Consider the following 12,753-nt stretch of genomic DNA (forward strand, 5'->3'; position numbering starts at 1 on the left):
TTTTATCGGTAGCTTACACTTATCTTTCTAGGCGATTGGTAGATAGCCGACACCTGGTAGAGGAACTTTACACTGTTAAAAGTCCAAAAAGTCATATTTTAATTTCAAATTTGGCGCCTTAACCACCTTAAAGCAAGGTTTAGATTAGCAACAAAACTTGCAGAAGTTGACTTCCGCAAGCTATTTCTACCGTGTAAACAATCACGTCAAGCTCACTTCCGCAAGTTTTGTAACTTGCTGGACTTGCCGCAAGTCACAAATGTATGTACATGTACAATATTGCTCGTAATGTTAACAATTCTGCAAGTACTTGCGGAATAACTTGCAAGAAGTTCTTGCTAGTCTAAACCTCGCTTAACATCTTCCCCGCCTACAATATCTAGGCACAGGCACGGGGCTAAAATCTAGGTCAAGGCTGGATTTTATATATCTATCTTGCTCGCACGCAAATAGCGCAAGCCGCAGTGTGCACAATAGATAGAAAAGTAATAAATGGGCCATTCATTCTACTAGGTAATTACAGACTTCTAATTTGGTACTTTTAATTGATGTGGGCTATTAAAAACCCCGGCCAAGTGCGCGTCAGACTCGCACACTGAGGGTTCCGTAGAAACTTGTCGATGCCTATATTCTATCAATCAATGAAAATACTTTTTATTCAATTTAGACTTTTACAAGTAGAAATGTACCTACCATTCGGACCCTATGGCAATCAGTATAACATACCTATACAAAACCCTGAAAATTAAAATAAATCATCCTACGCCCTCTATTGTGGTTTAAATATTACGTACTTAACTGTATGTTTTAACCAGTTTTTATCGATGGTGTAAATGACTGCAATGTCATCAATTAAACTCTATAAAAATGCAGTCTACAAAGCAATGTGCTAACCTGAAAAGACCACAAGCCAAATAGAATAGTCAATTTTAAATAGATTTAAGTAACATAGTGCCTTGAGACTTAAATTATGGATTCAATGTTTCCTTTTCAGTTTTCTTCTCCTACCACGTTGTAATATCACTTGGCGGTAGAAAGGTACCACCAGTAACTGTAGACGTTCGCCAAAGAGCAAATCTGAAACTCTTTATCCAGCCGAAGCTGAGATTACCTGGGTACTTCTCTGATTTGGCGCAAATCGGAGAAAATAAGAGAATTTTTTAAATTGTGAAAATTGCTGAACTAAACTAAAATATAGGTGAAATTAAAAAGAATGACCGAGTTATATCAAATTGCACCCATGAATTTCAGAGATATATGCATTTGAAATTTTCAGTTACTGAAGGTAATGATTTCTAGTGTGCTGGTAATGATTTTGGTGGAGAAGGCGTTGATGTTTATCTGATGGTAATGAAGCAATATTTCATTTTCAAAAAATAACGTGTTTCTTCATCTTATTAATCAAGTAAACAGGATTAATAACGGAAATATTGCAAACTTTAACAAAAATATTATTCCAGACATATCATCACCTATAAATTTACTTGAAATGTATAAAATAATCATGCTGCGAGAGCATATTATCACGAAAACAAATGTTTGGTGATAGAACAGTATGAGCGAAAACATGATTATTTAATTTGCATAGAAATGGTAGACCTGCGAAGGGTGTCGTATATAAACATTTTAGTTGATGATAAAGTTAAACCAATTTTGGACCCTGAAGTCAAAAAGAATTTGTAAAACGATTTATAGAAAATGATATGTTCGCAGACACATGTCAAGGAATCATTGCAACATCTTGGGAATGTTAAGACATGCAATGAATACCGCACTATCAGCCTCATGAGTCATGTTCCAAAGATGTTTCTACTTATGAGCTCTTAAGGGATTAGAAATAAATGTGACAACTACTTCAATGAGAGTCAGTTTGGATTTAGATTTGGTGTTGGAACCTGAGAAGCATTATTTGCTATAAACGTACTAGTCCAAAAATATAGAGACATGCAAACTGATATATGAATTTCCTTCATTGATTATGAGAAAGCCTTTGACCGTGTACATCAAGTGGTACTTATTCGTCGTTTGCAGTATGTTGAACTCGTTGGCAAGGAAATAAAGATCATTAAGAACCCTTACTGGTGGCAGACTGGGACAGTAATAGTTGAAGTTGAGGAAACAGATGAAGTAGCGGTAGGCCATAGGGTATGACAAGGACACATCTTATCTCCGCTTCTGTTCAACTTATACTGAGACGCTATCATCTCAGAAGCATTGGAAAATAAGGAATGGGATGTCAAGGTAAACAAATAAATATAAATAATATTAGATACGCTGATGATACTGTTTTTTTGGCTTCTAGTTCCCAAGATCATTAGAAAATAATAGATAGCGTTTATAAATGTAGCAGACTAAGTTTATGTACAGTATCAAGAAAACCGCAACAAACCTCAATAAGAACTCTCACATGTACAACACTCGAAAGAGTTTCAATGCACAAATATCTTGGTACATGGGTAAATGAAGAATGGGATCCAGATTCTGAAATAAAGACCTGAATTGAAATTGCCCGTGAATTATTCATGAAAATGAAAAAAGTACTGCGCAATAAGCAACTGCTACTGAAAATTACTGCGAGTAAGTTGGGTTCAAAAAATAAAAATGACAAAGATGCATCGGTAAAGATAGAGACCTAATTTTGGCGATCAAATGCAGAAAGGTCGGTTATCTGGGGCATGTTCTCAGACATGACCAGTATCAGTCGTACGCGTACTATCTTTAAGAGGTAATCTGCCATTAATAAAGAAAGGAGTATTAGTCCAATGGAAACGTACATCAGAAAGTATTTTTACTTTTGGTGAATTCCTGGCTTTCCTGGAAACTTCTTCCGTTTTATTTGTTTAACTGATAGAGTTTCTTGTAAAGGTTTTTTATATAATCCCATCCTCGTCGCCACTGAAATATACTACAAGAAGTTAATACCATGGTCATTTCGATACGCCATTTTATTCGAAAACACGTCAAACCGTCGAAACAAAAGCCTAATAATTATTGACATACACCATCGACAATGTATATTACACAAAGCTAGCCCTTGACGTCAATTGTAGAGGTTTTGACGAATAAATAACATCTTTTATAACTATAGGAGTAGTATGTTCACAAGGAGCACATTATTTTTCTGTGGATGATTTTCTTCTAAATCCCTTGTTATCTTAAACAGTATTTTCTCAATCGGCTTACTTCTTTTTATTTTTTCTATATGTTTTTTTAATTTTCAAGTATTTTTTTTCTCTGTACTCTTTGTTGTCTTGCAGTCAACAAAGAGTTTTGATTTTCTATTCTTCTTTAGTCTCAAAATAATCCGTAGAGTTAAGTAAGGATGTCTTCCTCACCACTGTTATTTATCTTGCTTATCGACGAAGTTATGCGTCGTGTCACCAATAGTCCGAAAGGGATATCATGGAGCAGTAGGCAACTTGAAGACCTTGACTATGCGGATGACATTGTTCTCATATCAGATTGACTCGAATACATTAAGTCCAAATCAAAATACCTACAAGACAAAGTTCCTTAACTGGTCTGCCGATAACCACAAAGAAAACAGTGAAGATGAGGATAAGTTCTACTGCTTCAGAACCATTTTATTTAGAAGACAAACCAATTAAACAGGTGGAGGAGTTCTATAACCTCGGTAGCATCATTTCTCCTAGCGGCGGTGCCAAGGCTGATGTCAATAACTGGATTATAAAAGCTAAAGCTCTCTCTGTTTGAATCGCTTGTAAATTCAGTCTTCTTATACAGGTGTGAAACGTGGAAACAACTATATCGCTAATCCACAGAATTCAGGTTTTCCACAATAAGAGTTTCAGTGTTATTCCCCGCATTTTCTGGTCTAACACGATCAGAAATGAGGACTTGTGGTACAAATGCCAGCAACTCCCAGTAAATAAGGAAATAGCTTTGAGGCGATTGTGATTGGATATTTTGCGAAGAGAGGAAGAAAACGTTGCTCAAGCGGCATTTATTGAAACCTGCCTACCTGGCAGCCTGGCGGTCAAATGAGACCTGGTCGAACAACAAACTCCTAGAGGAGGCCCATTGAAGCAGACCTTAAAAGAGTGGAATTCTCGTGGAACCATGTCAAAACAGCAACCAAACGTAGGGAGACCTAGAAAACAACTGCTGCAGCCCTAATATCCAAGAAGGAATGAAAGGACTCCATCATTCTTCTTTACGTTTCGCATATTTTTCTAGATCTTTCTTTAGTTCTTCGTTTTTGTTTGTTTTTTGTGTTTTTAGTCTGCGCTAATTTTTTTTCGCGCGTTTTTTGACTATTTCTTTTCACTATGGTAGTTTCTAAAATCGATATATGATGGTTATTTTTAATATTGAAATACCTCGAGTTGCAAGGATTTTGAATAGTTATTTCTAAATTGCTTGTAACAATATGGGCTACTAATTCAACTGATTAGTTACACAATTTTGGAACAACATTATTTCCTGAAAAATTGATCACCTCCTTCAATTCAACATCATTACCTTCAATTTAAAAACGGAAGGAAAATTACGGTAATGATAGAGCGTAAATGAGGTTTTGGCAGTTTTAATTTTATAACGTCGTATTTTAAAATGCAATATATATGAACATCAAACTAGATACTTATGTTGTTATTAGTACATGAAAGAAAATAAAATTATTAAGAAAAACTAATTATTTGTCCTAAAATGATGTTGAAGGCAAAGAGTGAAAAGTCGTGCCAAACACCAGTTTTGGCACCAAAAGCGTAAATATTTTTTTTTCTACAAGTGCACGGCCACTTTCCGCAACATGCCTAGATAGGCTGATTAGGACTTAGTACGGGGCAGGGGAGAACGGATGGCAATATGTATACTAGAAGGATATTTTGGAGGTGCCATCTCAGTTGCAGGTAATGACTTTTTTTCTGTGCCAAACATTTGTTATTTTTTTATGACGTAATTAAATGATTCGTACGTGTAAAAATGCATTTTAATTGCTTCTCAGGATGTATATAATAATATGTGAAAAACTCGAGCTCGTTTAAAACCGTCTTCTTTGAAAATCATAGCGATTTTCCCTGAGACTCCTGTTTTACCCGTAGAAGGAGGTGAGTTTTTAATATCAAAAATATTATTTCTGAAGTAACCTTTGTAGTTACAATTTTGAATTTTGGGGCACCCGTAGCTGAATATACAAGAGTTCTTTTGTAATGCAATTCTCATCTGTAACTTCATTCATTATTTTTTTATTTGACCTGATATGTGATTTGCGCCAAATCTGAGAATCACCGACCTACTGGTTGAATAGATAATTTAGCCTAGACCTTATTTATACCTATTACATTATTATTTACATAGGTACCTATTATTATTAGGTATAGTACGCAACAGATCGACATGGCAAACAGGGTACTAGGCGGGGGGGTTTGCCACCCCGATTGCCATCTCGACCTGTCGCGTACTATAAATAATGATACGAATATGGAATGAAAATTTAATTAAAACACAAGTTCCATATAAAATAATTATATATTATTTCGATTAGTACAAAATGGAGGTCTTCCTATCTACTAGCTTCTCACCGACGCAATTAGACAATCCCTCACTTTAAGTGATCACAGTAGACGATAAACAGCTTTCATCACACATCCAGTAATGAAAGTAAATATTAGACGCTTCTTTCTTGCAATAACTTAAATATAAGGGTTCCATTTTTCCTTTTGAGGTACGGAACCCTAAAAAAATATCCAAACCAATGCAACAACGCGTATTAAACATGAATTTTGTTTCAATTCAATAAGAATAAAATAAATATTATAGATCTATAATATAATTATATGTATCAATTTGTAAAGAATAAACATAACTAAATAATTTTAGAAAGATTAATTTGTTAAGTAAGCACTTGAGATATTAATAATAATTTATATAAATTATGTGTAAATAAATGCCTGATTCAGATGGTCTCATTATTTAATGGATAATCACTATTAGGAATATAAATAAAGACATGTCCTAAAAGATTCATTCAAACTAATATATTTACAGAAACTATACAATTTGAATTACCAATAACAAATATTACAATAATATCTTCAATCTTCAGCAATCTTAAAGAATTGATATGATATCTGTGTAACATTAACAAGTTTTAACTTTTTAAATACTAGAATTTCAATAGGTAATAAAGTACCTTTAAAAAAAAGGAAATGGGATAGTTTTACCTGTTATTAATTGAATGTAGTATTTTATTACAAAATCTTTACACAATGTATTACAATTTAGAACTTGTTTTCAAAAATTGCTATATAAATACAATCATAAGTTAATTTTATAAAAAATTAATGATTTCTTATAATGTACAGAATAAAAAAATGTGTTAATTCATTTTTAATGTCAAACCTGCTTTGTTGCATTTTGCTGATTGATCACTTTTAATTTAAGAGATTGCACCAAAATCGAATCATGTACATTTTACACAGTATTTACATGTTATTCAAAACCCAAAATCTAAAACTTTCAAGTGGTGTCATTGGCCGAATTAATTTGTCCTCTTGCTAAAACTTTTAGCCAATAGTAAAAAGTATTAGCACAGTTCACGACAATCAAGAAACTAAAAAAACGTTGAGGCTTCACCTACACTGGTAGGCGTCAAATGTTTCCTACATTTGACGCTAGGTAGACAATTAAAAGGACTAGGTATTTTTGATTTCACACCACCCCTAGTTTGATATTTGACAGATTTCGATTCAAGATCAAGTTTCCTTACTCTATTTTCATCTGGTATTAGGCAATCAGAAGGAGAATTATTATGGGCGGTCAGTAGGGTGACAAAGAAATCTAACCAGATTTGTGTCTGGACATTGCCTAGTTTTACAGTTTTGCTGAGTACCATATTTATTCTTGTTATCAAGACTATAATATTGTTAGTGTGAAAGAGTGTCTGTCTGTTAGCTCACCCTGTCTGTTTAACCAATTTTGACAAAATTGAATGCAGACATCTTGGAAAAATAGATTTACTACAAGTTTTTCATAAACATATTTCCACATAGTCTGATTTTCAGGCATTGTCAGTTTGGTATAGAAACAGCTTGCATCCAAAAATGGATATAGGCTACTTTTTATCCCAGAAATCCGAAGAGTTCTCATGGGATTTATAAAAAAAAGCCTAAGTCAATCACACTGTGATATTTGCCCATACATAATAATCTATTTATTTATAACTAACTGCCTCCTGAAACACAGTTTTCACTTCATCAAGAGGCAGGGCTTCAAACTAAAGTTTTTTAACACTGTTTTGTCAAGATAATAAAGATTAATTAATTTATTTATAAATGAACTCTTTGATTTTCTAGATTTGAGTACCCTATGTCCATCACTGGGATGTAAGCTATCTCTATAAGCAAAATTTCGTCAAGTTTCGTAAGTGGGTAAAGGCAACAGACAGACACACATTCACATTTATAATATCAAGCATGGATTGGGGTGTCACATTGATTTCATCAAAGTTTGTCCATATTTAGGGATAACATGAAAACACTCATCACTTCACACTTTTGTTCTAGGGTTCGTAATGCTATCGAGCTGACGTCACGGGCAATGCAGCACTAGAGGGCACTAGATGGTAAGTGAGCCACCACGACAGCAGCGGCTGTGTGATAGCCACAAATAGTAGGAAGTACACCCGTCGTTTGGTCCCACTGTTGGACGACTTAGTCCAGCTCTCTGCGTATGGGTTGGGCGCCGCGTAGTTGGTCGCGTAACCACCGTAGCTTGGCTGCTCGGGCGCCTGTGTTGAGCCTGACAGGAGCTGCAGTCGGAGGGTTTTTACCTGAAAACAACATGGTTTTTAAATCCATATCAATATTACATATTAATGCGAAAGTTTGCTTGTCTGTCTGTTCAATTTTCACGGTTAAACCGATTTTAATTAAAGGTACAGAGATAACTTGCACATAGGATACTTTTATTCCAGACCTATTTATCAATTGAATGCTCACAGGCCACAGCATTTTAAGCAATCAAATATCACTTGCTACTTACTTTCTTCATAATATTCTGGAAGGTGTGTGTTAAGTCTGTCATACAAATTTGGCTCATGCTGGTGGTTTATCTTAAATCCTTCTCATTCCCTGATCCGAGACGAGACCCGAGCTCAGTATTGCGCGAGATGATATGATGGTAACCACTCACCAGGAAATAGGACAGGCCAAAGCTGCACACCACCAGGCAGCAGTAGTAGCCCATGGGGCCCAGCATCAGAGCCCCGAGCAGACTGAAGATCATCACAGTGTACTTGTAGCCCGAGAACGCAAGCAGGTCCAGGGTCTTGAGTGCTGTGGTGGTGTTTGTGATATATAGCGTCACAAGATAGAGAACCATCTCGAATATGATGTATGCCAGTGCACTCGATGCTTGTATGCTGATCTGTTCTGGGGAGAATCGGTGCTGGAGACCTGGAATAGTATTAGTGTTTATTCACCTGAGGACGTTTGACTAATCGTCATTTTGAATCCTCATTTTTCACAAATCGTTTTATTTTTTTGACGGCGACAGTGCTTTTTAAATGCCCGTGTTCACACGCATCAATAATCGTGAAAAATAACGTCTTAAATAACGTATGGCCTTTAAAAAATCATGTTCGTCAAACGAAACGAATGTGAACATTCACTCGTCATGACGAATCGTGTTTTTATCAAATCGCCAATAACAGGCCCCGTGTGAATGCGGCCTTATATGTCTTCACTGATTTATCTTAATAAATTATACTAATACATATTACAAATGTGGAAGGATGTCTCTGTCTGTGTTGTTAGCTTTTCACTGCCCCTTTAATCAGTTTTGGTAAAATACAGTATACAGTAAGTATCAGAGATAGTTTGAATCCCTGTGATGAAAATAAGCTATTTTGTCCTGGAAAATCAAATATTTCCATGGATTTTATAAAATACCGCAATCCATGTGGATAATTTTCGCGGGATATTTGGTCCTTAGATAGATTATTGTTTATTATTAGGATTATCTTGTTTACCCAGCATAAACCCAGCCAGCAGCACATAGGTGACGTAGCCCATGGAAGGGATGTACAGATCTGGCGCGTTGACGTCGTAGCGCGGCGCCACCGGGTTCTCCTGGTCGTACTTCACCATCCACTCCTGCAACATACCACCAACACTTTGTACTCCACTTCTGACACTACTTATGTGACCAGCAGATCGATTCCCTCCCTCCCTCCGTCTCCCTGGCGCTGTGGTCTTATCAGTGGGAGGTCCGGGTTCGATTCCCGGCAGGGGTTTGGAATTTTATAATTTCTAAATTTCTGATCTGGTCTGGTGGGAGGCTTGTTACCACCCTACAGACAAAGCCGTGCCGCCAAGCGATTTTAGCGTTCCAGTACGATGCCGTGTAGAAACCAAAGGAGTATTGGTTTAATGAAAACTGCCATACCCCTTCCAGGTTAGCCCGCTTCTTAGACTTCATCTAGGTGAGATTGCAATCAAGGGCTAATAATTTGTATCTGAATAAAAAGTAGCCCACCTTATGTCTGTATGGGAACAGGATGAGCAGCAATTTGCTCAGCACGTATTTGGTGTCCACCGCGAAGTAGTACCGCAGTCGCGACACTGGCACAAACTTGTCCAGCTCCCTCTTCACCACTTCCCGACCCTGAGCTGCCAACTGGTTGCCGTATTGCATCGCCATATCCTGGAAACCAGCAATTCTTAATAGTCATATTCATCATTACTGAGGGTTGTGACCCCTTTCCATTAATTCTATAATGGATATAATGGATGGACAGTGGGATAATTATGCAGTGGGCTCCCAGATACATACCTAGAACTCGGCTAAGAGAATGAGATTTCAACTCTTAGGTTAATTTACAGTTATTATTAAAATTATATCTTTACCTGTACAATGGGCTGCTGAAGCATGGAGCCAATGTTGGCTGGAGAGGCCATAGGAGACTGCGCAAACCCACCCATGTAGCCAAAATCTGCAGAACAAGTAAATCTCAACACTAATGGAAATAGAATAACACAGAAATATAGTATTTTTTTACCGTTGGTAATGGACAGAAACAAAAAGATAATAACTTCATTCCAGCAATGTCAGTAGGGGAAAAATTTGCTCCACTGAAGGTTCCACCAGACCTGTCTCTCCACTTACACTTGTAAGTGTACTGGGTTGTAAGTAGCAGTCAGGTGCAGGAGAGGGAGCTGCTATTGTAATCACATGAACACTTACTGAGTATGATGACCTAACTCAGCAAAGGCAGAGAAAATTATTATTTTATACATATAAGTCAGTCTTCACACCATCCTTGCATTGGTAAGACACCTAATAAACAATGTACTAAAGAATATGTATATTCTCAGTTCTTAGGAGGAGCCAAATATCTCCTAAAGTGATAGATCGTAATCCCCTGTGAATAAGTAGGTGGAAAAACCTGGGTGACTAGGTTAGTAGCAGCTGGGAAGCTGTAAGAGGGGGCTCCCACTGATGTCACATTGATGACTAAGTACTTACTGCCAGCAGGATCAGGGGCAGCAAAGTTTTGAGCTCCATCCAACTGGATCCCCTGTGAGTAAGGGGGCGGAGGACCCTGGGCATATGCTGGGTTGTAAGCAGGTGTCGGGCCAAATGATGGTGCAGGAGTGGGGGCTCCCATTGCTGTCACATCGCTCACACGCTTGGGTTTGCGAGGCCCGCCCGCAGCCACTGGAGAGAAACCAAGTTTTTAGAAAATTTGAGTATGAGAATGCATGAATGAAAAATTCATCATAATTATTACAAATTAGTGAATAGTGATCATCTAGATTCTAGAGCTACACTTGGCGAGAATATTTTGTTTTAATTCTATATGGAATTAAAAAAAAATATTCTGGCATGGGAATGTCAAAAATCCCATCTTATTCCTTGTCTACACACTTTTAAATTCAAAAGCACTTGTATAATTTTATTAGAAAAAAAATATATTCTATTCTATTCTACATTATAAAGAGACCTCTCAACAAAATTTCAGCTGTCTACGTCCATGGGTTTGGGCCAGGCCATGATATCAGTTAGTGAGTCAGGACTTTTCGTGTAATATTTACATTAGATATGAAGTGTGCAAATTCAGTTTTATTGTGTTAATCCCTCAGTGCCATTTTTCAAAAGGAAATGTGTACTGATGTCAAAACTTTTTTAATAATTAATTGTTCAATTTGTAAGTAATGATGTAATGGTGATAGATAGTTAATATGTAAACTTAAAACTAAAGCCACAAGGTTCCAAATGCGCCCTGGTCTGACAAGAAGCCCACAACAAACTCAGCTAGGTATTCTTTTTATTATCAGCTTCAGTCACATCTAAAATACTATGTTACCCCTATTTTATTTAATCTCCCAACCATTAGGTAAAATACCTTAGGTATTTGCCAAGTCTATGTTTTTGGACTTCAGTCACCTACTTATATTATTTATGACTTTGTTTCTGCCTTGTGAAACTAGATAGGGGTCACAAAATCTTATAGAGAATATCAAATTAAACCAAAAAAACTGACAGAGTTTTTACAGTTAAAAGTTATTGTTCTTTTTGTGGCCTTCCAATGCCGGTAGTTGATATGTGATAGCTCTTCATAAAAGGAAGTGTATTTCTAAACATACGCAAAACTTGTACTAAGGCAAAAATGAACTGATTCATGTGACTGGGCTATATCAAACTATATAGTGATTTTTGCGAACTCACCATTTCTTGAAGCATTGAAATTCATGTTCCTGTCTTAGTTTAGGTCAACAACGATGTACCGACATAATAAAAGTTTCATTAAGTTAATTTATTTTTCGATTAAACGACCGAAAAACACATCATCAACCAAGCATTTCTCGGATTTTTGTTTGACGTGTAGTTAATTTGACTTTTGAGTTTTGACGATGAATGACATTGACAGAAAACTGCCAAGTGCCAAAAACCAAGTTGTTTAAGTTGTTTTGATTTTTCGTCTTCAGTCAATACCTAATAAAAATAGAAGATTTTTCCATGAACGCTAAATTCCTTTTCAGATGCTCACAGCCTTGATCGATTTCGTGTTCAATCAGCTGTGTTTAAAAGAAAAGGCTTAAAGACCTAGATTCCAGACCTACAGAGCCAGTTAAAAAGTTAATTAACTAACAGTTTTTATCTTGACAATGACAGTGATGTTCGTGAAGCGACTTGTAGTGTTGGAACTACCGATAGTTTGACTATCAATAGTTAATCTCGATCAAAAACTATTCAGGATAACTATCGATAGTACTATCGATAGCGCTTAACAAATAATACTATTGATATGAAGGCAATACTATCGATAAATAATCATACGTTCAATCGATAGTATTGCAAACTTTGGCAATAGTTACAAAAACAATCGATGCTATAGGTAACTAGTTCTACTCTATCGATAGTTGCCTTGATTTTGTTGTTTGATGTTGATTGTAGTCACTATTGGTTTTGCCTTATGTATCGTAATTAGTATAGGACTTCGTCTGTGTTGGTGTTAGCTGGCGGCCGTGCTCTGCCTTTTTGGAGTGTTTTTTTTTTTGTTAAAACTGACTGGAAAGCACTCTAAGGGAGTGCCGTGCGTATGTCGGCGAGCGCCGGCACAGATGGGGTCCATACTTGTATAGTTTAACTAACTTGTTACAAATAACAGCTACAAATTTGACATTGGCTAATCTTTGTAAAGCCAGACAAGAGAAAAAAAGTATAGGCAACAATAGACTGACATGTGACAACTGACAAATGACAATTGACATTTGACAATCACAAATC

General features: G+C 36.4%; 1 protein-coding gene and 1 long non-coding RNA gene across 2 annotated transcripts; both read right to left on the reverse strand.

Annotated features, from left to right (window-relative positions):
- Positions 1–2,376: 2,376 nt before the first annotated feature.
- LOC123874973 lies at positions 2,377–2,914 on the reverse strand. Its single transcript, XR_006798048.1, has 2 exons — positions 2,775–2,914; positions 2,377–2,481 (listed from the first exon to the last, which is right to left on the reverse strand). It is a non-coding gene; the product is annotated as an uncharacterized LOC123874973 (long non-coding RNA).
- A 4,506-nt stretch (positions 2,915–7,420) lies between these two features.
- LOC123874958 (protein YIF1B) lies at positions 7,421–11,859 on the reverse strand. Its single transcript, XM_045920553.1, has 7 exons — positions 11,692–11,859; positions 10,489–10,680; positions 9,870–9,955; positions 9,499–9,666; positions 8,993–9,116; positions 8,155–8,417; positions 7,421–7,792 (listed from the first exon to the last, which is right to left on the reverse strand). Exons 1-7 carry the CDS (start codon positions 11,714–11,716, stop codon positions 7,538–7,540), a joined length of 1,113 nt encoding a protein of 370 aa, XP_045776509.1. The 5' UTR covers positions 11,717–11,859; the 3' UTR covers positions 7,421–7,537.
- Positions 11,860–12,753: the final 894 nt, after the last annotated feature.

This window comes from Maniola jurtina, chromosome 19 (assembly GCF_905333055.1).
Source record: "Maniola jurtina chromosome 19, ilManJurt1.1, whole genome shotgun sequence".
In the NCBI taxonomy this organism is placed as follows: domain Eukaryota; kingdom Metazoa; phylum Arthropoda; class Insecta; order Lepidoptera; family Nymphalidae; genus Maniola; species Maniola jurtina.

Excerpts from the sequence above, each read along its gene's own strand:
- LOC123874958 (XM_045920553.1), bottom strand. The coding sequence starts at position 11,716 with ATGAATTTCAATGCTTCAAGAAATG. Across the intron at positions 10,681-11,691 it reads TTTCAATGCTTCAAGAAATG|TGGCTGCGGGCGGGCCTCGC; the intron begins GTGAGTTCGCAA and ends GTTTCTCTCCAG. Across the intron at positions 9,956-10,488 it reads TGCCCCTGATCCTGCTGGCA|ATTTTGGCTACATGGGTGGG; the intron begins GTAAGTACTTAG and ends CTTGTTCTGCAG.